Source organism: Melospiza melodia, chromosome 18, assembly GCF_035770615.1.
Source record: "Melospiza melodia melodia isolate bMelMel2 chromosome 18, bMelMel2.pri, whole genome shotgun sequence".
Taxonomy (NCBI): Eukaryota; Metazoa; Chordata; class Aves; order Passeriformes; family Passerellidae; genus Melospiza; species Melospiza melodia.
Genome location: NC_086211.1, coordinates 10,228,895 through 10,254,804, shown reverse-complemented (window position 1 = coordinate 10,254,804; position 25,910 = coordinate 10,228,895). Strand labels below are relative to the sequence as shown.

At 40.1% G+C, this 25,910-nt stretch overlaps 1 protein-coding gene across 2 annotated transcripts in view; it reads left to right on the top strand.

Annotated features, from left to right (window-relative positions):
• CIITA (class II major histocompatibility complex transactivator) overlaps positions 1 to 25,909 on the top strand; it is a 37,756-nt gene extending 11,847 nt beyond the window's left edge. For both annotated transcript variants that reach the window (XM_063171083.1, XM_063171084.1), the window contains 20 exons: positions 3,882 to 4,023; positions 5,646 to 5,759; positions 6,190 to 6,249; positions 7,542 to 7,625; positions 8,187 to 8,249; positions 10,937 to 11,086; positions 12,245 to 12,385; positions 12,520 to 12,576; positions 13,342 to 13,392; positions 14,548 to 14,613; positions 15,061 to 16,774; positions 16,888 to 17,061; positions 17,912 to 17,983; positions 19,302 to 19,382; positions 20,311 to 20,403; positions 20,759 to 20,842; positions 21,567 to 21,650; positions 22,126 to 22,209; positions 22,882 to 22,974; positions 23,867 to 25,909. In XM_063171083.1, the coding sequence (XP_063027153.1) occupies positions 3,882 to 4,023; positions 5,646 to 5,759; positions 6,190 to 6,249; positions 7,542 to 7,625; positions 8,187 to 8,249; positions 10,937 to 11,086; positions 12,245 to 12,385; positions 12,520 to 12,576; positions 13,342 to 13,392; positions 14,548 to 14,613; positions 15,061 to 16,774; positions 16,888 to 17,061; positions 17,912 to 17,983; positions 19,302 to 19,382; positions 20,311 to 20,403; positions 20,759 to 20,842; positions 21,567 to 21,650; positions 22,126 to 22,209; positions 22,882 to 22,954 (3,387 nt within the window). In that variant the 3' untranslated portion in view covers positions 22,955 to 22,974; positions 23,867 to 25,909. The remainder of the gene's footprint in view (positions 1 to 3,881; positions 4,024 to 5,645; positions 5,760 to 6,189; positions 6,250 to 7,541; positions 7,626 to 8,186; positions 8,250 to 10,936; positions 11,087 to 12,244; positions 12,386 to 12,519; positions 12,577 to 13,341; positions 13,393 to 14,547; positions 14,614 to 15,060; positions 16,775 to 16,887; positions 17,062 to 17,911; positions 17,984 to 19,301; positions 19,383 to 20,310; positions 20,404 to 20,758; positions 20,843 to 21,566; positions 21,651 to 22,125; positions 22,210 to 22,881; positions 22,975 to 23,866) is intronic.
• Position 25,910: the final 1 nt, after the last annotated feature.

Genomic DNA, 25,910 nt, shown 5'->3' with positions numbered 1-25,910 from the left:
TTTGGGGGGGCACAGAAGGTGAGAGAAAACTTTCTAAAGCTGGTGTAAGAAAACAAGGCTGTAAAATTGTGGCCAGCAATATTGAGCTTTTCAATCAAAGTTTTTCACAGGACTCCTTTTTTACAGCTTGATATAACCTGCTGTTTGTCAGCTTCTTTCACTCAGACTCATGTGTAGCACTTAATGGGTCTGAGGTGTTGCAGGAAAATAGCATTTGTTCAGCAATCTTTGTATTTCATTTTTCAATTTCCTGTCTTCACAGAAGTCCCACTGTTCCATTTTTCTGAATTCTAGGAGTTGGAATGTTATGCAAGACTTGGATGTTATGTCATCCTCTGGTTAACAAGTGTGTGATTTGCGTGGCACTACTACTCTTTTCTATGAATTATCCTCAGCTTCCTAAACTGGTCCAAAAGTTAAATTAGAGGGGGATTTCCTCTGTTCCTAAAATGAATTTACAAATTTTCATTTTCTTAACCTCTGTACTCATGTGGGAGATTTATTGCCTGTTAGTTCATATGTCAACAGAGGTTTGGGAAGGAAAGCCCCTAACAGCTCTCCTCAAATCTTCTCTCCTTTACATTATCATTGGAGTAAATGTTGCATTTTGGCCTTTATAATCCTTTGTTCTCTAAGATAACATTTGATTTCAATTAGTAGCAGACCCCATTGCCTTTTTTAACATGTTGATCCTTTAAAATATAAGGCACAAGGAAATCAGATTATTTGGGAAAAACGATGAATCAAAATGACCTCCATTGCCTTTAGAAATCTAAAATGCCCCATCTAATTCTTATGATTAATATGTGATTTAAATGAACACCTGCTCCTTCTTGTCCTTTTACAGTGATGGTCACTGTTTCTTTCACTGCTTTTCCAGCATTTTTAATTCATATATCACTTGAACTCTAAAAGAGCACTGAAAAAAAGCATTGTGAGTCTTGGAAGTGAACCATATTGTCATGCCATGTATGCAGGATGCAGAGCTGAACCAAATGCATCCTGAGTGGAGACCTGGCAGTGTCAGGTGTGCCCAGAATCACTGCAGAGGTGTCACAAAGGGCACACAGGGTGCCAAGTGTGGCTGTGCAGCTGGACCATATCGGCTGCTGGGGGAAGGAGGTGTTATTTAAGGATTTAAAGAACAATATTTGTCTTAACCAGTGTCCAAACCACAAAGGATTGAGCTCTCTGAATGGCATGGAAATACATTTGAGGTCTGTCCTGCCTCGCCCCCGCCCAGCACATGCCCTTTGTGCGTGGCAGCCTGGCAGGTGGCCCGGGGGACTCCTGTCCTGCAGGTCCCTGCAAGCTCTGCCTTGCTCCTGCTGAGAGCTGCCTCTGGCCTTACAGCCCTAACACAGAAATCATCACAAAATTTGTTATTCCTCTGGCATGACACTGCAAATACCTGTTTTGGCAGCATCGGTTTCCATGAGACCCCAAAGGGAATGTAATAGCAGTAAATGAGGTTAAAATAAAGTATGAAACAACAGAGGAAGTGCTGAGCAGTACAGAGCTTATTCACTCTTCACCTCAGACAGGACTGCTGGGATGCTGTGACAAAAAAAGGGGAAGCTCTGGGAAAGGAGTTGCTGCTGTAAACAAGCTTGGTAAAGGTCTGGTTTCATTTTGTGTCCTTCAGTTGCAATATGCAGAAATACACTTGCTGTCCCTGACGTGTAGTTTTCCTTGCCTCTGCCTCCTCTCCATGTAGAAATTTCCATCTTTCAAAAACCTGCTTCTTTATTCACAGTATATTTTCCATGGTGGGACCATGTTTTTAATGCAGCAGAATACAGCTGTTATTAAAAATGTTTTGGTTCAGATTAGAAAGAAATCCCAGGATCCTAAATCCAGTGTAGTCAATAGAGAGACATTGATACAAGGATTTGTGTCAAAACTAAAACAATGAAGAAAACATACCAGAGTAAGGTGAGGGCCTTTCAGACTGGTGTAGCAAACAAAGGCAAGTAACAAAGTTTTTCATTTTTGGAAGAGTGGCAATCTTCATCTTGTTAAGGTAGAAAAGTGTTTCTCTCACTTCTGTGCACCTGAGATGTACCATCTTTTACATTCTAGTTTTAAGCTCTGCAGCCAGACTTGGCACTGCCAAGACTTTCCCTTGGTTGTTTCCTGACTTCTTGACCATTGTAACATAAAACATTTTGGCATTTCTTATGTGTTTTTCCACAGAGAAGTGCTATTGAAAGAAAAGCTTAAAGATGGAAAAGTTCTTATGACTATAAATTAATTAAAGCATGGTATTTCCATGAAGATTAAGTAGGCCTACTCAGTCTCCTTCCCTAGGACATGCCCTTCTCTAGTTGCTGTAATCAAGCAGTTTGCCAATCACTGAACTTGGAGTGATAGATTTGTCTGTTTTGCATTCCCCTTAAGCCTTCTGCCCAGTTTCTTCTCTGACTCTAACCCCAAAATTATATTGACTCAGAGGTATTTTTTCAACAACTTTATTCACAAAGTCTGGCAGCTTGGCCTTCTGAAAGGCCCTATTTAGATTTTCTGTTAATTTAACAAATGGAAGGGGCAAAACAAAGTGTTGCAACAAACTGAAAATTTAATTTGGTGTGTTTATAACCTCATTCTTGGTTCTCAGGCAGGTTTCTCAACTTCTGCTTTCCATTTATATCTGCCAGGCAATAATATCAAAATTTTGTAATCATGGTAGTGTAGTGAGGCTATAAAACATGAAAAAGGAGAACTATCTTAGTGCAGGCTATTCCTGCTCATGGATCCACACCATGTTTACCTACTTTTCAAAGTCCTGGCTCTAGATTTTGGCATTTTCTGCAGCAAATGCAGAAATATCCATTTCCAAGCCGTTCAGAAGACAACCCCATGGAGGGGTAAGAGGAATGAAGATGAGTTTGTAACAAACAGCACGTGGTAGTGTGTGATGAGGTCTGCTCTGCCTTCTTTCATCACAGCTGCAGTGTTAGCTGTTGTTGATTTTTCCCTGTTGCAGGAAGGTTTCATGGTACAGCAGTTGCTCCCTGTTTGCACTCCTTAGGAACAGAGATGGATGCAAGCAGGGACATCAGTGGTCATCTACTAAGGGCAGAGTATTTGAGAGCCATTTATTAGATATTCTTCATTGAAAAATATGCTGTTTGATGCCAAGCTGAAACTTTCCAGGGTTACGGAGTGTGGACACCTATTTTAACAGGATAGAGTCTGAAAATTTTGCTGGTTGTTCTTTTCATCCTGGTATCTCAGTATTATGCTGGAGTAAACAATTTGGATCACCAGCTCAGGTGGCATTTACACCAGTGATCTATAAACACTGAAGAGATGATATTTGGGTTTGAAATAATTTGATAGAGATGATGAATAAGTAACACATATTGTTATTCTGTACTTGTGGAATATCCAGGAGGAATGTTTGAACTGATTCTAGTGTCTGCTGCAGTAACTGGACAGAAATAGAAGGGAATTTACAATTATGTGGAGGAAGAGATAAACTTCATGAACAAATGTGTCTTTTGGATTCTCCCATCATATTCACTGCAGTCTTCTAATTTCCCTGATACCTGCTGGATTTGTGCATTATTTATATCCTGATAAGATACCAGGGTTGCCACTTATTCAGTACTTGGCATTTTTGGTCCAGGTGGTCAGACTGCAGTATCCCACTCCTCTCCCTGGAGTAAAGACAGGTGAGTCTTGCTCCAAGCTGTCTCTAGCTATCTAAGTAACCCAGGGTTATAACTCAATGCAGGCCTTGGTAAGAAAGCCATCTCTCCAACCTCAAGATCTGTGTCTTGCCAACAGAAAGCCACAGTGCAGGACTTGTGGATTTGACTGACAAAAGCTGAGGCTTTAGTTGTGTCATAGCTAACTGCTGTGCAATTTGATTTCAGACAAAGAGACAAACCATGGATTCAGTATTTCTGCCTGAAAATGGCTACCTTGATTTACTGCACAGTGATATTGACCCAGTGCATCTGTGTACTTTCTTTGATCCAAAGTCATCTGGAGATGAAGAAGGCGACTTCTCTACAGGTTAGTAAAACACTAAAAAAATACTTGACTGGTTTATTCTTCACACTGTAAATTATTTGCCATCTCCTCTCAGCTCCAAAGCCACCTAATGGCAGTTTATTATGGGGGCTGATAAAGTCTACAAGCACTTTGTTGGTAGGATGTGGTTAAGTTTGTCTGTATCTGCACACACAGTGACTGCTTCCAGAAACTGTCATGTTTTTAAATTGTACATATTTATAGCATCCTGCTCAGTCAGTCTAACAAAACACACTGTACTGTCACTCACCAGGGCATGACAGTGTCTTTCATTTGGATATCATTCCTGGAAGTAGTTTATTTGCAAATGTTCCAGTCATAAGCTGGCCAAGTGTAATTGTCAACACCTCTGTGGCTTGAAGCCAAAAGTTTTGCTAAACAGAGACTTTTAGATGAGTTTGTGATGAACGCAGTCCCTGAGCAAACAGCTTTACCTTCTGAGATCCTAAGGCACCAAAACAATGGGGTTTCATTACCAGGTGCCATTTTCCAGCTTTTTGGGACACAGTGATTTTATAATTCCATTACAAATGAGAAAGCAGAAGGGCAAGAATATAAAGTTGATAATTTCTTGCAATTCAGTTCCTACAAGTAATCAGATCAGGAGGTTGCCCTGGATCTCAAACTTTGTGTTCCTGACTTTGTGTGGAAATTGTGGACTGATCTGCTCTCCCTTCCCTGAGTGTTCTGATAAAACTATGGAAGTCTGTGGTATGGAACATTAGCTGAGCTTATGTTAAACAAATGAGCTGGACCATGGATTGAGAATGGCAATGAGAGAAGAGCTAGTGTATGCCAGGCATGAAATCTCAGCTCTGTGCCAAATAGGTGGAAAATATTACCAATTTGGAGCATTGTGGCTTTCATGGGTGACCAATGCCAGTAGGCCATGGGCAAATCAGTGGAGAACTGAGCACCAGAATTATCTTTATGATTGATCATTTCCCAGGTTGGGCTTTTCCCTCTCAGTTTCTGACTGTTAAAAACAGCTGCAGGAGTGTTCCTTACTCCATGGCCTCACATGCTCAGTGTCTGAAAGCAGCATGAATTAGGGGTCAAGCACTGACTCATGCTATCACTGATTGGAATACTTTTGAGCCTTAGCAATGTCTGAGATGATGCAGGTAAATCAAACATCATCAGGACATGGCAGCTGTCCTGGAAGCTGGACATCTCTGCTGTGAAGGTTTTGGCATGGTCCCTGGCCAACTGGCAGCTTCACAGGCAATTTGCAGTGCAGTTCAGGGGTTAGCATGGACACAGCATTGTTCTGAACAGGGCATCTGGGTGATACCACCATAGCCTGAAGGATAAGAAGGTTTAATAAGCTGTATGAGTCTGGGCTTGATCATCACAGAATGCACTTAGTAAATAAAATACTAAGAGAGATGAGGTCTCAGAGTTCAGCAAAGAAAAGTGCTGATTTCCAGGTGAGTGTGAATTACTGAGAGTCCAGTTCTGTTCCTTCTTAGCCAACACACAATGGAAAGCCAAAGCCTTCTGCAGAAGTAACAAATCTGCCTGTTCTGCATGTCCTGCTATCTGCTTTTTTATGCTTGGTTATGGCATTCATGGAGCCAATGCATGTTCCTTATTAACTCTAGATCTTGAAGTTGATGCCAGCAACTATGAACAGTTCAATAATACGGATTTCCCATATGAAAATGGAGATGGGTTCTACCCCTGTTGCAACACCACGGATGCTTATGCTAAAATGGGTATGAAAGGAATTTTTGTTTTTTAAATCATTATTTTACAATCATTTGCTATAGCTATTTCTTATAAACTCTATTCTCAATCTGGAGCCATGGTATTTACTCAAGTAGCCTTTCCCTCATGTGTGATAAATCTGATTTAGAGTATCTCAACCTGTGCATTGTGGGGAAACTGATTAACAGTAGCTTGTGGTTGTTGGGGGAAAATCTCTCTATTAATGTCTCCTTCTGCTTAATACTTCCTTTCTCTACTTCTCTTTTCTTGTGATCTTTATTTCCTGAACAACAAGTTACAAGAAAAACTTAATTTAACTCCTCCATTTTACTTACACTGCAGAGTTCTGTTAATGAGGATAAGCTCACTAGAGTTTTGCTGTGACATTTACTATATCATTACTGTGTTCCTCTTTTGTTTTTTTTCTTTTGTTGCTAGCTGAATTAGTAGAATATGTGCTCAAGGATCAGCAGGAGAAGCAGGTTGAAGACATTTTTGGTAAGATTGATATGGCTAAGAGTAACTTTCTCCATGACGGTGTTCTGTCTAACATGTGCTTCATCCCCCCAGTTTGAACACTAGCAAAGTCTCTCTACCTCTGGTATCTTCTTCTTTCCCCCTGGGTACAGTGTCCCAGGATTTTCTTGGAAAACCTGAGGGTTTTATGCATTTTTGCAGGCCTTTCTCAAAGATGGCAGTTTTGTCTCTGACCAAGCTGCTGATCATGTCACCATGCCCATAGAATATGCAGAGCCTCACTGTCCAGTGCATTAATAGCTTCAATAGCATCATACCTACCCTGAGCACAGCAGGATGATACACATAAGTCCCCAGAGCACTTTGCATGTGTATAAATACAGTTTACACACAATGATTTCTGTCCAGGATGCACAGAGCTGCCTGAGGAAGTGTCAAGTTTTACTTCTCACCCTGAGTAATGCAGCAGTGCTATTATATATATAATGAATCATTCCTTCATCCATTCTTGACTGGACACATTGCTTGGCTTGTGGTACCAAATCATTGTTTTGGTAGCAGCACAAATGCAGCTATTTACTATTCCAGAACAGATATATCAATGGTTGCCTCTTGAGAAATCCATAGAACCAGAAAGTTCACAGAATATCTGTATATCCTATTTTATGTTTGAGCAAAATAATTTGGACTAATTTACCAAAGGTCAGTATTTCCCTAGAATAATCCTGGCTGCAGGAAGCTCATATAGCTTTTCAAATGATATATACTGCTTCCTCATGTGTTTAGAATTTGCAACCAATGGCAATATTTTTATTGGTTTTACCAAAAAGCAGAATGCAATATTAGTTCTTAAGTATTTTCCAGTAAAAGTATGGTGGGGATGACTTCACAGTTCTTGCAGCACAGAATATAAAATTGTTTTAGAACCCTTCATTCTGTCTCTTAAAGGATCTAATCCCTTTAGTACATAAATTGAGTAGTACTGTGATCACACTGTGACACAGCTGCAATGTTTTATCCTTTGCTCATCATTAGAGCATTGAGAAGTACTTATGGTTTATTAGCCACTGCCAGTAGATTAATAGTTTGCAGTTCAGAAATTAACACAGGGTGACAAAGTCTGCACTCAGAGCTCTGTGGGCTTTCTAAGTCATGTGGATCTGGGTACATCTTTTATCACGTTGTTTGGTTTTTATCTTTTATTTGGAGCATATTTCATCTTTGCTCTCTATTGGTGTGTTTGTCTTGCTTTTATTCCTCTCTGTAATTTTTTTAGGAGAACAAAGTTTCCTAAAAACATTTCATGTTTTTAGCAGGGAACCTTATTTTGGATGACATTGCTGCCGAAAACACTGAGAAATTTCCTGACATAAAGATGCAGTCATGTCTTAAACGAAGTAAGTGTAAGCAGTGAGAACATGAAAGGCTTTGTGCCTGAGTCCTAACTTGCATTCCAGCCCCTTGGCTTTAGCACAGCCCCAGAGCATTTGTCATGCAGCTCTTCAGTGACACCAGACGAGCTTCCTCTGCCTTGGTTCAGTTTTGTGGGCAGGAACTGAAAGCGGCTCTTCCAAGCGTAGAATTTACAGTTCGCAGAATTTGTTTTCCTGTAACAAAACATTAAATTAATGTTACGTTTCTTTGCATTTTTGTCATCCTCATGGCAGTGTTGACTTTGTTTTCAGTGTATCTATAGCTCAGTAAGCATTGGCTGAACAATTGCCTTTTTAATTGCAGGAATAACAGCAAATATCTGTGGCACAAAAATCTGCAGCCTAATTAAAACTTCACAGAGCAAAATAACATGAGGCTTTTCACCTTCATTTTTATACATTGGGCCTGTACAGTCCTGAAGTAGCTGAATTGAAACTGGCAACACCCCCTTCTACTTAAGTTTCATGGGTAAATTTGAAATTACCAAAATTTAGCCACTTTAGTATGACATTGCTTTCTTTCAGCTTTCTTAGGCTCTGCAGCAGAGAGTTACTGTGATGCTTCAGAACCCAAATATAAGAAAATTGGTAAGTCATTGGCTGAATAAGAAAAGGTTATTGAATAACCTCTCATGTTCCAAAATCTCATCCTCTGTTAGGTACTGTAACTCTGTAACTCTACCTTCCAGAAAAGTTTGCTGTCATAGATTTGATGATTTTGATCATCATGCATTTTCATGTTTCTGCAAAAATCCCACTTTTAGATTCCTCTGACTAATTTATGGTATAAAAAATCCACATCCTCTTATCTGCAGTTATTACATTGTGTAACTTAGGATCAGCTACGTGGTAGCCTAAGAACAGTTGGATCCTTATGCTTCAAAAGTACATGTTCCTACCAGGTGATAGGAAAATTACTTGCTTAATATCAGCAGAGGAACAGTTGACCTTTCCTAAATCCACATGAGAGAAGAAAGAAAAATAATGGAGACCTGGATCAGTGCCAAATTCTGTAAATTTTATCACGTACACCTTTTTTTTCCACTGGAATTTTGGAAGATGTCTCACTTGGAACAAGAAGGATCAAACCCAGGAAATGCAGAGCTATGACCTGAGTCATATTATCCATCAGGTCACAGCTCCACATGCCCTGGGTTTGATCCTCTTTCTTCCAAGTGTGACATCTTCCAAAAGTCCAGTGAAACATCCTAGTGAAAATAATAACTGTGAAGAGATGATTTCTTGGTCTAGTCCATGCTGTAAAGTCTTTTAAAACAAAGAAAGAAAGGGAGAAAGGGAAATTTCTAGGTTTTGCACATTGTTAGACCATCTACAAGACACACCTGGGGCCAGCAGGCAGGCTGGAACTTGTCTCCCTGGTGTAAACTGGTGCTAATGTTCTCAGCCAACTGTAGCCTAAAGGGGTATCTCAGGCAGAGCTAAACCAGCAAAATACTCTTCCAAAATCCAGGTGAGAACAACCTGTTTTAGCAGCAACAGTTTTAACTATTTTCTATTGTGTTTTGGGTGGACATCTGACTCGTTTTGTATCAGCACACCTCCCAAGGCTCCTAAGGGGACTCTGGCTGTACCAAAGCCCAGGGGCCATGTACATACTGGGGGGTGGCCAAAGCAGTGTGTAAACTAGAGTTCATCCAGAGTGCTGGGATCTGGGACTGCACCTCAGCACAGGGCAGGTAAGGAGCTGGCACAGACTGCCTGAAAGTGTGGGAGAATACACATGTGCACCATGACTGCCATCCATGCTGGTTTTCCAGTGTTCTTGTGGAGTTCTGAAGGAGTGGGGAGGGAGAACTGAGCAGAAAAAAACATTTTTGCTAGCTCTGGGAATGATATCAGAGTTTCTACCTGCTGACTGTAGTTATTTGGACATGTGTGAAGTTCCTGGCAGTTAGTAGCTGTTAAAGGTGGATTCGTTTCTGTTTGCTTAAGTTCCTTTGTAGATTTGGCACTTTTAAAAGCCTATATTTACACCACACTACTAATAATAGTTTTCCATAAGAAAATGCCACATCAGTTCCAAATGCCTCACCCTACAGAACCTGCATTCCAGATGAAAGGACCATCCCAGAGCTAACAGGTGCTTTGTGAAGCTGCACCCATCCTTTTTGGTGGAAGTCCTCAGAATATTATCAGTTTTTCCACTGTCCTTGACCCAGTGAAGGTGCTGAGGAAGGAAAATATACATAAGACAGTATAAGTACTGTGTAGAAAAATCTAATTGACAAAAATATGAGCTACTTGACAAAAATATGAGCTACTTGACAAAATCAGGAGTTTCTTTAACCTGTCACAGGTGTTACAGTAGGATCCTGCAAAGGCAAATGCATCAGCTTTTCAGAAGTGCAAGACTACCTACAGCAAAGACAATAATGTGTATTAAAGTTCAAAGTAAGCCAAGGATGAGATTCTTTCAAAGGAATTAAATGAAATAGTGGCACAAACCCCAGACAAGTTTGAAGCTCCTAATAAAAACATCAGACCACAGAAAGTGATGAAGTACAGACTTACTTGTTGCAGCTAGACAGGAGAGGGAAGGAAAAAGCAAAACCAACTCTGAGAATAGGGGTGTTGTAAAACCAATGAAACTAACACACTAATTCAAATAAGCAGGTGTGTCTTACTTGATCTGTAGGAGTCTTTTGATAAGATGAAATTGTACAATGCACAAACATCTCACCCCATTTGTTCTATTCTTGGAGGAAAAAATATGCTGCAGAGGAGATGCATCTTTAAAAGGGCTAGTGTTTGTGACTGTTCTTTGGGAGAACTTAACACACACTCTTTGTCCTTACAAGCACTGTAGTGTCTAAGTAGGGAGTCAAGGTCCCCAGTTTATTGCTTGTGGGCCTTTCTGCTTTTGTGCAATATTGAGACAGCAAACTGTGCTTGGAAAATCAGTACAGCCAATGTACTGATTGTTATGTCTTATCTGTCAGTCATCCATGTGTATGGTCATGTACATCTAGATACATCTGAAAATAAGTGAGGAAAGCTGAAGAAAAAGAAAATTTAAAGAGAAACTACAAAGAAGAAAAAGTGATCTACTACAGAATTTAATAAATACATTTTAGATTTTGAGAGCTAAATTGTTTTCAGAAAGCTATTGTGAATTGTTCTTGCTTTTGGAAAATCAAAACACAGCTGATCAGAATCAAGTGCTTTATCTTATCTACTGAGACCTCTTCTTTGGTTCCTTTAAATTCTATCAATGAGATAACTTTCTCCTTTTGTTTTGCTATTTTATTTTAAAGTGGAAGTCCCTGCAGCTTCTGCAGGGAGTGGCAGTTTCTTTGCTATGCCTCTCAACAGCCACCCAGTGAGCTGCACCTCCCTAACCAACCAGCACATGTCCTGTTCTGTTCCTGCTGCCCACGGGCTGGAAAGGAGCCTCATCATTCCTGGTAGGTAGAGTACAGCTGTAGCTGTGCAGCTGTACACAGGCTGTTCTACACATGGGGAAAACTCTCTTGTAAATCTTGTCTTTGACTATGAGCAATGGCAGGAAAATGGTAAGTAAAGCAGCTCTTAAAGGTGTGGCACTCACTAAAAGAATGGAAAATATTCAAGGGAAATTAAAAGGGCATTGCTCCTAATTGAGTAGAATGAATCTTTTATTTAATTGGTGCAGGTTATAACAGAACAGTTATTTACTATATGCTAATCTGAGTAATTACTTACTTGTCTTAAGAATAGGAAGTCACAAAATTTTTCATTATTAAACTTTAATTTAGTTCCAATTTCTTTTTCACCCAGAGATTTGTAAAGGACTGAGGGATAATTACATTTGCAGCAGTAGAGCAGAATCTAGGCTGTGATTTAGCTCATGAAAAGTGAGCAGTGATCCCACTGATGGGCTGTAGGCCCCTGGCCTGGGCCATGCTGGGTAGCAGAGGGCGCTCATGGCACACTGAGAAGTGCTAATGACAAAGGCCCAGTTCAACACCTTTCACTGTTAAGTCTGTGCTGGAAAGGAACCAAAGCCAGTGTGTAAATTGGGAGCCTTGAAATACCTCATGTGAGCTGAAGCAGCATAAAGTAGCAGAAGAAATTGTGTCCCACCTACAGAAACTCAGAGCTATGGCTGATTAAATTGCAAGCGCTGAATCATCAAAAAACTTTCCCAGTGTGGATTGAGAGGGAGGGTGCTTGTACAACCTGCATGATGTGCAGTTACTTGGGAAGGATGTAGTGCAAGGAAGGTAAATTAAATGCAGATACATACTATTTACACATTTTCACTTCTCTGGATCTTTGACTGTACATTTACAGACTTTGCCTTAAGCACTTTTCCTTATGATAACAGAATTTCTCTTTAGACTATTGAAAACAGTGGCTGCTAAAAGCTGGGTAATCCCTTGTATTTCAAGCTCATCATACCTTGTAACAATTCTTTTTTTAATGGGTTCTATGGACCTCATGTGATCCTGTGAATTCTCCACTGGGAAGATTTGCCTATAAGCTGCCAGAAAGTACTGTTAGAAAACTTTCTCTCTCTCATAAAGCTTTAGAAGGCAGAACCCTTTAAAAACAGAAGAGTAATTATTCTGCACTCATTTCAGGATTGTCAGAACCTTTGACCTCAGAGTGCCTACCAGCCAGTGTAAAAGGGTACCAAGAGAATCCAGGCTTGGCAGGTGCTCCTCAGCAGATATTTAACTTTGTTCTTGAAAATGGCACATCTGAAGTTATAGTATATCCAGGTAAGAGCGATAGCTTTTTATCCCCATAAAGAGGCATAAAGTGCTAAAAAAATCAATGCTGCCAACAGCAGCATTGATTAAATCCAGTTACTGATAGCTATGATATGCTGAAACTATGCTTTGTTTCTTGCCAGTGCTGACATCTTCCATGGAAACATTCATGTCTCCCGTTTTTCCAGTTAATTTATGTGGTAAGTAGAAAATTGGGGTTTATTGGGGTAGTAGTAGAAAATTGGGGTACAGCACTTTGAACTGGGAGAGAAACCATATTGCTTCTACTCAAAGCCTGTTCTCCCCTTCAGACTTTACTCCTATTGACCTTAAAAAACCAAAACTGGATGGTATTTCCTTCTTTGTATTGGTCACTGGCTGCTTACTCTGATCCAAAATGTACAGATAGGAGTTGTAGAGCTTCAGGTTCAGCAGCCAATCCCCCGTGTTTGCTATGACATCCAGTTTCAGAAAGAAGTCAGGTTTAGTTAAAACAATGCAAAGCCCAGGGTGCTGGAGCACCCTCAGGAAGTGGGAGATGATCTGATGCTGGCATGGCCTGAGCATCTGAAATGCTCAGTGCTGGCAGCCACACTGCACCCAGCTCCCATGGAAGACCCAAACCCAACTTATTCAACTAAGCAATACTGAAAGCTAATGCACAGAATGGTTTATAATGAAATCAGAGCCTTGGTCAGGATTTAACAGTCACACTTCAGGTAACAAACTTTCCTTCCAGCCCTCAGAGGGCTGTTGGAACCCAGAGTTTGGTATCAGTGTTGTTGCTGGTCCCTGTGCCCAATGCAGGAGTTTGTTGCCCTCTGGTGGCTTCCACTGCCCCAAAAGCAAAAGTATAATATGGAGATTAAGAGGCAAATATCCCTAGGTGTGGGGGAGTCTTTGTAAATTGTATTTACTTTTTATGTAAATAAACAATGCCAGTAATTCCAACTGATTTACTGCAGCACAACATACCACCAGCCCTGGAATTCCCGATGCAGCAGCAGCAGATAAATGTAAGATGCCAAGCCAGTTTTTCTTTTACTCTTTTAAAAGTTCTTCACTCCTACCTTCTTTGAATAGTTTCCCATCTAAATGTCTCATTACAGATTATTTTTTCTGTTCTTCCATTCTGTTTTCTTAGTTAATAAAATAAACAGTAAATAAAAAACAGACACTTGCCCAACCTTTCTTTATTTAATATCTTTCTTACTGGAGGCCTGTGGTGCTTCCCTTTAGAAGCAATTGTGAACTCTAACCATTCTGAAAGTTGCTGGCATGCAGGGTAGGAATTAATTTCCAGATCTCTGAAATTGTAAGATTTGTATTTCTTTTAGATCATATTCTATATCAAGATGATCAAGATGATATTCTGGTATGAAACACATTTGTGCATATTTAGGGAGATTAATCTGTTTTGGTTTATGTAATTTTTTGCACATCTCTGCTGTGTGTGGTTACAAGGTTCTGAGGTTGAGTTTGTTACAGCCTCTGTCAATTTAAATTCTGTCTTGCATCTGCAAAGCTTTTCCTACCAAAAGTTTTGTCAAAACTGATACTCTGCAATTACCAATCTGAAGAAAATGTGTTCTCTCTGAAAAATTCCCAATTCCTTTGTGTAAAGGAGACACTGTTCACCTGACCCAACTGCAAAAGTCTGCAGTAGTTTGAAAGCAAACAGGTGAAAAGAAAGAAAACTGGACAGCAATGGGACTTTGTCAGGGAGAGTAATGGGTAAACACTGTTACCAGGAGTCACTTCTCTGTGACATTCATCTTTAGTGCTTGGTTACAAGGTGTAGAATAAAAAAAAGAAAACTATTGCTTTTGAAGACATAAAGAAGCACTATGTGTGAACACGAATTTATGCAAAACACTGACATTTGAAAAGAACAGTGAATGTCACCTGGAAATGGTAAATCTGCTTCCCACTGTCAGAACAGCTGTGGTCTTGTTTGATGCCATTCTGCCTCTATCAGTGCACATCAGCAGAATTCTACTTGTGGGAGAATTTTATTCATTTTTCCTTGTAAAATGAACAAAATGTCTCTTACTCTGAATATGTGCTACAATGAACTTGGAAATTTGCATTAATCTTATTGTTAAAATTAGTAAAGCTGAATCAGTGATTATCTAGGTGTCTTTGTCAAGTATATTGTTTTGTTTCTCCAGATTTAGAGAAATTTCAAGAAGTTCAAGATTCCATAATTCCTTCTGATGAACCTTTCAAAAGACCAGGTGAGTTTAGAACTCTTGAACTTAAACCTTCCAATATTTTTTGGAAAAAGATTCTGTGTTTCTTTCCATACAGAGAAGCTCCTTGTAGGAATTATTCAACAATTTGTGAAGCTGTTCTGAGGGTCTGAACACAATTCCTGGTTTCAAGATATTAGACTTGGCTTCCTGTAGATATCTTGCTGTAGTAGCTGCTTAGCAGCTCAGTGTACTTCACTGGTTTTATCATCTGTACAGAGAGCTCCACAATTATTCAGTTCATGGATGTGAAAGTGTCTGTTGTGCCTGCACTTCTCAGCTGCAGGAGCATGGGGTAAATCCAGCCCTATGGGCTTTATGGGAATGCCTGTGCTTTCACCATATTGCAATCAGGCACTTAAGCCACCATGAAATGATGTTGTAATTTGTGGACTGGTTCCTTCAGTTTGTGTGTGCTCTTTATTTCTCTAGAGCAAGTGGAAACTTTCTGTTCATCCCTTAAGGATTATTTCCGAGACACGTGCAAATCTGTGACCATGGAGCGGGAAGTAAATCTGGATCACCTGTTCATTGATGGGACACTTGTTCAAAGTCAAACTGAAACCAAGACTGGAAAGAACAGTGCAAAAGCAATGGAAAAGGAGCTGGTAACCTGCAGCCTGCAAGAGAAGGAAAAGACAGCCATTGATAGAAGCCAAATATTTCAAATCCCACAGCGTAAAGACTTAGAGACTAAAGTGATTGTGGTGCTGGGGAAAGCAGGAATGGGCAAAAGCATTCTCGTTCAGAAAATCTGCCAGGACTGGTCCAATGGAGAGTTTTCTCAGTTTGAATTTGTATTTTGGTTTGACTGCAAAATAAGCTTGCCTGAGAAGCAATACAGCCTGAAGGAACTACTGCTTAAATTTTTTGTAAAGCCTCAAGAGGGAAGCAAAGAGATCTTTGAGTATATATTGCAAAATCCTGATAAAGTCCTTCTGATTTTTGACGGTTTTAAAGGGTTGCAAGATCAGGAGAATTTTCCTCGTTGCTCAGCCAGCCAGCCTGAAAAGGATTTGTGCAGCATAAAGGAGCTGCTTTCAGGACTCATCCAGAAAAAGATACTCAATGGCTGTACTTTATTATTTACAGCAAGGCCAAAAGACAAACTGTACCAGTTCGTGTCCAAAGTGGATAAGACTATTGAAATTGTAGGATTTTCCCCTCAGCAGAGAGAATTGTACATAACCAAATACTTTGAAGAATCACTCTACTGTGATAGGGCACTGAAATTAATCAAAGAGTGTGAGTACTTGTTCAGTCATTGTTACAGTCCTGTTATGTGTAGATTTGTTTGTTTTCTCTGTGAGACAGTGCTTGAAATGGGAGAGAAAAGTCTTCCTTCAACTCTTACTGAAGTCTTCCTGAAATTTTTTCAGCAGAAGATAATGTTTATGCAAACAGATGTTACAAATGTTGCAACCACAAAAAATCAAGAGAATCTTGCTACCCTAGCTCGTGTAGCCTGGTGTCTTGGAGAAAAGCACCAAAGTGCCATGAAAAGTGATCTTATTCCTTCTAAGGAAGTTAAAGAGTTTGCTCTGAAGTATGGGTTCTTCCTGCCATTTGCATTCCCCAGACATTCAGATAGTGAAGAAGAGGAATTTGGGTGCACATTCTCTGATTTTGTCATTCAGAATTTCTTGTGTGCGCTTCACCTTTTGTTAGCAGAAGAGCTCAAGGATAAAAATCTAACAAAGTACCTGTCTTTTCTATCCAAGAAGAAAAAACCTTATAACTGGTTAGATTTAATGCCTCGGTTTGTGGCTGGTTTGATGTTTCTCCAGGATGATCCCTGCTTCTGCTCTCTTTCAAACGAGGATGAAAAACAATCAACCAAGAAGCAGAAGACACTCTTGAAATACATTAGAAGGCTGCAGATTGATACTCTCTGTCCAGAGAGGTTGCTGGAGCTTTTGTGTTGTGTTTATGAAACACAGAACAATTATCTCCTGCAGCATGTGGCCTTAAGGCTCGAGCCAAAGTTGTCTTTTCTGGGCATAGCTCTTACACCACCTGATGTCCATGTACTGCACTCTGTTTTGAAAAGGTCAAGAAAAGAGTTTTCCTTGGATTTGCAGAACAGCAGCATCGACATGCAAGGGCTGCAGGCCTTGGTCAGCCTGAGGAATGTGACATCGTTCAGGTTGGTCACTCTCTGTACCCCACAGCATCATCCACAGCCCTGTGTGTAAATGACACTTTCATGCAACAACAGCAGTCACATCTGTTGGTTTTGCATGTTTTGTCACTTCACAGGGCTTCCCTCAGTGACACAGTCAGGCTCTGGAAATCTTTAGAACAGACAAAAGACTACGAACTGCTGAAAGCATCCACAGAGAAATTTGTTCTTGATCCCTTTAAGGCAAAGACAATGAAGGACATCAGTGACCTCTCCGACCTTGTGGAGATGCAGGAGAAGATGATGAATTGGTAGGATCATTTATGGTCAAAACTCCTCTTATACCAACTGATACCAATAGCAGTTTATGAAAACAGGGTTTCACCACCAGTGCTGGACAATGGAGTTGTCTGCTTGTCCAGAGGAGTAACTAAGGCAGTGCAAGCTCCTGGGTCATCTCAGGGGGTTCTCCCACCCCCATGTGAGGTAGATGTCATAGCAGGGATGAGCAGTGACAGCACTGTGCAGAGCAGTCACCAAAACTGCCACTGAAAAAGCCAGCTGTCATTCCTCTTTAATCTCTTCCAATTCCTTTCAGTTACAGAACTTGGGCTGATTCTTTCTCCCTGTAGTACCTGGGCATAAATTAAAGCCTGTTTTGCATTGGTCCCAAAGGGGCTGAGTCAGTCCTTTAGCCCAGGAGATAAAATCTTGTGTTGCATGGTCTAGAAACCCTGGGCTCCATTCCTGCTGCTGATGTAGCTGGGGGATTGGTTACAATTAAAAACATGCAGAAGTAAAATTTTGTTGTTTGTTTTGGGTTTTTTTAATGATGACTTCTATTTTAACATGGGTGGAGTATTTTGATTAAGAGATAGAAAAAATAGTTTCGTGTTTGACAGAAAATAGTTGATTTAGAAAAATGTATTTTCAAGTTTTATTGGAAAAAGAGCAAACAATTGCACTATGAAAGGCAATTATTGGATTGAAATTACTCAGGTGAAGAGAGGTTAGAGCAGAAGTTACTCTAAAGTTTCCTGGTTCCTCAGTTAATGCAACAGTGGTTAATTTTCTGTGGAAGTTTGTTAACAGATTATTTTTAAAGCACTCTTTGGCTGCTAAAATTTTTATCATACTCTGATTCTACTGTTATTTATTTAGTGTGCAAGAAGCATCTGGTTGCACCAGCTATGAAATTCCTGCCATCAGAAACCTCAGAAAACTGGAATTTGCGTAAGTGCTGAACTTCTACTGATTGAGGTGGTCCTGGTTAAGAAGAGCAGTCATGGGTGTTGGCTACAGCCATGGCACTGATGTACAGTCAGCTGAAAGCACTGAGTAAACCCCAATTAATTGCTATCTTCCTTTTCTCTGAATTAGATTTATTAATTTATGGCCAGAACTCAAAGAACATTATTTCTGACTCCTGCAGCAATACAGATCAACAGGGCTCTACCTTTTTTATTTTTGTTTTAGTACAAGTTATCTCCTGACCATAAGGTACTGATCTTGTGCCACAGGGCATAAAATATTTTGACTGTGATCCAACTACCTGGAAGATATTTTTTCCCCCAGAAATGCTGAACTTTTCTATCTGAGTTTTCTGACATAATTTTCTACCCTATCAGAGCTAAGGCCATGAGAGGATTACATCAGAAAATGCCTCCCAAATAAATTATTTAGCACCCATTGCCTGGAAGATGGAAGGTTGACTTGGTAACATTACTTTAAAAGTGAGGTTTTAGTAACACTTTTTTCCCCCCAGACTGTAAGCAGCCTCCAAGGCTATTCCATTGCTCAAAATATCCTTCCATAGCATGTGAATTTGTTTGGGCAGAAACTGCAGCAGTGCAATGGAGAATTCTCATCAGGTGTTCTCACCTGTTTCCTGCTCTGTAAATCTAACACAACCTGGCACAGCTATGCTTGGCCTCACTTCTGATTTTATGCTGCTTTCTCTTCTAATTTCCTCTTCCAGTTTTCCTTTATTTAAATTTTCTTTAAAATGCTAATCCTTTTAAATAACTGAACTTGTTTTGATACCAAAGAAACTCCAAATAGGATATGAGAGACAAATGCTTGGAGCATGAATATCAAAGTGCAATTTATGCTTCAAGCTGCAGTAAAATGTTGATCTTAAGTTAGACTGAATTGTTATTAGTTGGGGGAAAATAACTTTGTTTCCATTTCTCAGTTATACTGAGATAGATGTGTATTTCATCTCAAGATTATACTTACAGTGAAAAACCTGAAAAAGATAAAGAACAGAAATATAAGAATCTAAAACAAGTGAGATAAGTCTTGCAGAGAGGAACAAAAAGTGGCAAATGTCCCACAGCTGCTGTGCAAGCTCTGTCCTGGCCTTAGTCTTGTTGGTCTTCATCTGGAGGCTTCACAGCAGAATTCCTTGGGGCAGGTTGTAGGGAATGGCTGCTTCTGAGGGTGTAAACTAGCTTGTATTGGGGGCTGCAGGGAAAGAACTCAGAAATTCCTGAGTTTTGCTGCTTGTGAGCCTGTGAAAAACCTGCTGCCTGTCTGTATTTTCTTCCAGGCTGGGTCCAGCATGTGGCCTTCAAGGATTGCTAAAACTCGTGAAAATTCTTGCAGCATTTCCATCACTTCAGCATTTAGAGTGAGTTCTGCTAAAGATGAACTTTGCTAACATTCCTCCTCAACAGCCCTTGATGATGGAGAAGCTCTTGTACCCAAGAAACATTTTATTTGCCAACTTGACTCCTTGTTTGATGACCAAACTGACCAGCAGAAACATTCCCATACTGTAACAGCACCCTAAAAGCTGACACTCCCCATCCTGCCTGGAGACAGCAGGTGCTGTTTTGTTCAGAACCCTGAGTCCCTTCCTGGGGTGTTCCTGGGTGAAGGTTCAGTGCAGAGCCCCTGGGGGCCCCCTCCCTGCCCCACCACTGACAACTTCTGACTTCACTGGAGCTCCAGGACATCCATGACAAACCAACTCTCTCTTAGTTCTGAGCTTCTTTGCACTAGAATCAAGTGTAGCAGCAGTAGGCAGGGGTGTGCATGGCACCTGTGGCAAGGTTCTTGGGTTTTGGGAGGGCCTTTGGATATATCAAATATATCCCAGCATTATCTGTCAGATTAGAAGGGGATCCAGTATCTGAAATTCCAGTATCTGACTAGATACGAGGAAAACTTCATTTTTAATACTTCCTCTCTGGAGAAGGACAGGTTTAGGCAAGGATTTACAGCCTCTGCTGGATTTTGTCAGTTCTGTATTTTTGTGTGCACAGGAAATCTCCTTTCAGCTTAGCTGGAACACAGCTATTTCATAACTATTTTAATAATGTTGCATATCAAAGGAAATGGGTCAAGGCATTCAACTAGTAAAAAAAAATTCTTATGCTTTAAATTTGGGCAGCAGAAAGCTGCTTATTAGAGAAGCTGTAATTTGTGTGATGCTTCATGCTGATTGAGGCTACTGCAGAAAAGCTTTTCAAGATAGATAGAATGGTCTCTGAGGTGAATAGACCACAAAAATTTAGATTAAAAGGGAAGCTAATTCTCTTTTTGTCATCACACAGCCTTGATGCTCTGAGTGAAAATGGCATAGGAGATGAAGGAGCAAAGAGTCTATCTGAAGTCTTTCCAACGCTGACATCACTGGAAACATTAAAGTAAGTGCATTAAAGTAACATTAAAGTAAGGTTAACAGTTCAGGGAAATTTTGAGAAGAAACAGATTAAACCTAGAGACTTAAGGGACTGTCTGTTAACAATTATGGGTAAAAGTTTCCCATGGGCATGGAAGACCAATGAGCCTGTGGAGATATTTAATCAGTACATTCATTAGACAAATAGATTAATCCTTCCTGACTTCTCTTCAAGGGCTCTGTCTTGCCTTTTTCTCCGCATTTGGTCTAAACAGACTGTCCAAATTATATTTTTTAAAAATTGAAAATTAATTTCCCCCCACAATGTAATAAATCAGAATAAATGTGCTCAACTAACGAAGTGATCTCACTTACTGTAGTTTATCACAGAATAAAATAACAGACCTGGGTGCAGAGAACCTTGCTGCAGCTCTCCCTTCCTTGTCTTCCTTAAAAACACTAAGGTGAGTAGTTGTATCCTGTTGTTTTGAAAGCACACCTTGCTGTCTCTGTCAGAAACTACTGAACAGGGAACAAAGAGGTAACACTGCAGCAGTCAAGCTTTTCACTTCATTTTTGCATAAAGTCTTCAGAAAGAACAGGAGAAGTATGACATGCAGAAGGATATTTGGGAATAGAGCAAGGACTGGGCTGATGTTTAAATCCAGTCCATAATACCCAGTTATGAATCCTGCCCTGCACAGATGTGCACCACATCTGCTGCAAACCCAAAGCTGTGTTTGCTGATATGGGGACCATGGCCCATCCCACTGCACTGGGGAATCTGGCACAGGCCTGAGGGAAGCAGGGAATGCAAGGAATCCTGGTGTGCAATTCTGGAGTAGTTTGGTGGTGTGGAAATCTTTTGAATGCTGTACCCCAAATCTTTAAGCCTGATTTTTTTTTTTTGGCAGATTTTTAATTTGACCTGTGTGGACAGAAATGTTCTCATTATCCATAGAATAATAGAATCTAGACCTTTTTTGCTGTACCTGTGCTTGGTGAAGAAGGATGTGACCATTTGCCTTACTTGATACAGGAAATATGAATGTGTGCTTTAAACTTTAACTGCAAATAAGCATAAAATGAAAGTTAAGATGTACTTACCATATCTGAAAACCCTTGATCTAATATCTATGTACATTATCCGTTATTCAATTGTGACTCTTCTGGTTTGGTTTTCTGCAGCTTGTACAATAACAACATTTGTGATTTTGGAGCAGAAAATCTGGCAAAGGTTCTTCCTGCAATGACATCTTTAAGAGTGCTAGAGTGAGTATGAAATCTTTGAGATGGCCCAGGAAAGCCATTGGAGACTGAAAATACAAATATTCCATGTTTGGTTCTGGAGGAGACAGAAACTGAGGAAGATTTTGGGAAAATTTCACAGGAGAAATGTGCTTCTACAGAGTCCAGCTAGTCAGTGATTAGAAAGGATTAAGGAACAGTTCACCATAAACCCAGAAATATTGGTGTTAAGGTGGGAGAATAGGCTCATGGGGGAGCTAGAGAATGACCTCAGGAACATGGAAAAAGGAATCCCTCAGATGAATTAACATAATGAAGTTCCCATTCAACCTTCTGAGTATATTGTTACAGGTTTTTTGAACTGACAATCTATTTTGGGATTTTTCCTTTTTCTTTCTTACCCCATCTGCAGATTAACCTATACAGTATTTTTTATTTTGAATAAAATGTTTGATTACACCATTTGATTTGGATTAACAAAGTTGTTTTTATTCCTCAGTGTTCAGTATAACAAAATAACTGGTGTTGGAGCCCAGCAGCTGACTGACAGCCTACGAAAATGTCCCCAGATGAAGAACCTGGTGTAAGTCTCTTGACAGGCTGTTTGCTGTACCTTCATCCTGTAAAACTGGGTTAGCAATCATGCTAAAGCTGCCTTCTGGATTTGTCAGACTTAAAAGAGGCACAAACAAAAACATCAGCAACATACAAAAGCAGAGATTTTTTAAAATGTTGTCTCTGGTTTCAGCTGCATTAATTCCCAGTAGTCCTAGGCAATCGAGCTTGTCTTGACTGAAACAGTTTCCACTGAGCCTCCCTTTGTTAATCTTCTACCCTCCCAGAGAACCAGACCTACTCTGTGCTGCACCACTTCTGTTTGAGGGGTAAACAATGAGCAGCCATCATTAGAGGCTAAATAGACTGAAGCTACCGGTACACATTGAGAGGAAGGGAGTTTGATGGAAGGTCAAAAAAATAGTTACAGAGACAGGAGTGCAGTTGTGTGACCAGAGTCAGCAAGATTATGGAATACTGAACTGTTTTTTTCTAAATCAAAATGCATTTTCCTTTGCTCCATAGCTTACATACTTTCACAGGATGATAGTCAAAGGACAACTTTAAAGCAAAGAAAGAAAGAAAGAAAACAACAGCAACAACAACCAGAAAAAGGCACAAACACATCAAACACACCAAAAGAAGGTAAAACAAACTGCACTTCTTAAAATCTCTTTTCTTTCTGAATTTGCCTTTACAGGATGTGGAATCCTACCATTCCCTATGGAGTTCTTGAACACCTTCACCAGCTGGACTCCAGGATCAGTGTGTAGATTCAGAGGATTCCATAAAGGTAACAAACCATGGCTCCCTGAGAAAACCAGGTTTGTTTCTGTGGGAGCTGTTGGTTCCAGGCTCACTGCAGCAGGCACAGTAACAGCATCCATGTGCCCATGGGCAAGTCTGGAGATGGTGCCCTAGAGTGGCACAGAGCAGTGTCACACCAGGCCCCCTTTCCCTGCACTCACCTTGCACTTCCCTCCTCCCTGGACCTGCACTAGCACACTGCAAGTGCTTTATTAAGAAAAATGGACCTCTAGAACTCCCAGTCCAGCCCAGTTCAGTGACTGGCAGCTGCCCTGCTTAGCTTCTCATTTTTGTTGGGAAAAACTAAAGCTCTGTGTACTTCTCATGTTTAATAGATGAGTTCTGTACTCCTCAGAACTTGTTTTGTGCTGGTTTTTAGTAAGTCCTTTCACTTTTCCTTTGTTGAATACAAATCCTCAACAGCTGCTTGTGTGCCTGTGCAGCTGTACCTGTACAGTACTCAGAGCAAAACACTCCCTCCTACATTCCTAGTTCTGTGTTATTGTGTGGTTTAGCCACTGGCAGCCACTTTTACTTCATTGCCTGCACAGTTTCAAGGATCCTTGAAGTAATTGCAGCAGTGAAGAATTGTGGTGCTCCTTACTAGCCTACAGTGAACTAAATCTTTGTCCTGTTGAAAAGCCCTACCTTCCTGAGAAAGGACACCAGGGATATGATCACTGTGAGGAAACCTGCATTAGCTCTGAGGATAAATAGCAGCAGGAACTCTGGATTCTGTCTCCCAACCTTGAACCATTCAGCATCCACTAGCCACTGTCGTCTGTTTACACAAATCATTAAATCTGTGATTTTTGTAATCTTAATGGTGGTTAACGTGACAGGTGTACATCTAATGTTCTGTATTCATCATTTCACAGGTGTCATAAGGAAGAGGGGAGGGTGTCCTCTGTCCTTTCCTGTCTTCTTGCTGCTTTATGAATTGATGTTCTCATGTTTGTTGCAAAAAATAACATTGCAGTTTCTAAGCGATGCTTAAATTGGATGAATTATAGAGTTTTAAAATTCTATTCAAAGACCCAGCTGTATTTCTACTTATATAGTAAAAGTTAAGCAACATCAAAGATGAAAAGAGCACCTGGATACTGTGACCACCATTAAAGGAGACCAGGAAGCACAAGGATATTGTGAGTATAAAATTCCATCAAGTCATCGAAGAGCAAACTGAAACCTGCTCAACCTGCAACATCTGAAGCACTGACAGATCAAATCTGATTGTTTACTTCATGGTGCCAATGGTAACTGCCATCAAATTTGGTCTGATGATTTTGGACTTCCAAAGCTCAGGGTTACACATTTCACCTCTCTGTATGAACTGATTGGAAGCACTAGGGTAAGAAGCATATAAAAGAGTCATCAGCCCTAGAAAGTGTTCTGATAAGATTATCCACAAGATTCTAGAAGTTGCTATTTTCTTCACTAGTAATCAGTGCTGCTTTAAGGGATAGAAACATGTCTTCTATGACTTGTTACAGAATCCTTCAAAAAATTGGGGAAAAAAAAGTAATGAGAAGAAAGAAATTGAAAGTGTAAAATGATGAAGCATTATTCTAAAATTATTGCAGAAATCCAAATAGATAAAAATAGCCAGTTTATGGCAGACAAATCCTCAAACAATTTTTGAAGTTTTTTACTATGTCTCAAATGAGAACTCTGAATTCATATACCTGGATTGGTATTTAATTTCTTAAATGCAGCTGGGCAGCATAAATGTTTACAAGCACCAGTTTTATACTTGACAGTGATATCACTACTGTGTGTGGTTTATGTGGCCTTCTGGCTCAGAGTTATGAGTAGCCAGGCAATCAACAAAAGCACATCTCAAAGCACTATCATGTCTATGCTGCTGGTCTCAGTCATATGTGGGCCAAATATTCATCCTGCTGACTGCAACAGCAAACCATTTGTCTCTTTTATTCTTTTATTTCTGCTCTGTGAACATGAAGAGAAGTTAAAATTGTACAGAGGCAATTGTCAGGTCAGGAGCACCATTCTGGCTTCCCATCCAGATAAAGTCTGAGACAGAACAACAAAAAGGGATGGAAAAAGCTAGGAATGCTCAAAATGCTACAAATTGGGAAGTCTTTACTTCACAGTTAGCTCAGGGTTAGTTCAACAACCTCTTTGAAATCTCTTCTGCTAGGAAGCACTGACAATACTGACCCAAGGATCTGTGCAAACTAGAATCTCTCAACTAACCTCTCAAATACTCTGTTTCTTGGTCTTTAAAAATTCACAGATTTAAACAGCTCAAAATCACAACATTCATTTTCTTTCCAGCAAGTTCTACTCCTCTGCTTAAGTTTCAATGCCTGCAGAATCTTGACAGCAGGGATGTGGACAAATTAAAAAGAGTGAACAAATTAAAGAAAGAAGGGAGAAAGGAAGGTCTGTTTGTTGTTTCTGAGAGCAGTGTATCAGACATAAGGTGTAGAGGAAGAGAAAGCCAGGAGGAAAAACCCTGTGGAGAATATGATTGTAATTAGAATTTGTATTTTTCTCAACTATCTGCATGGTTCTTCTTTATAGTCAAACTCTAGCCAGAGCCATGGATAAAAATCTTATTTATCCTCTCCTCTTGGAGCTGCTTGAATGGGAGGTAGTTTGAGCCAAATGTGGTGTGATATTCCCATTAGCCTGTGGCACTCCAGCCATGCACATCCTTGTCTTGACCTCTCCTAGCTAAGCTTTGGCTGACAAATGTCCTTTAGGGATATTTTCTGCAGCTGCACTTTACCATGACTGAGTCTCAGAATGTGCTCAATATTCCACAGGCAGCTGAATGTTGCAGGATGATGTCTGGACTACTAAAATCATGTTGGCTGTACTGCTGTTTTCTGAGTTAGTGGGAATGTATGTTTATAATGTACAGGTTGTAAATTTTGATACAGTGTTTTGGTTGTC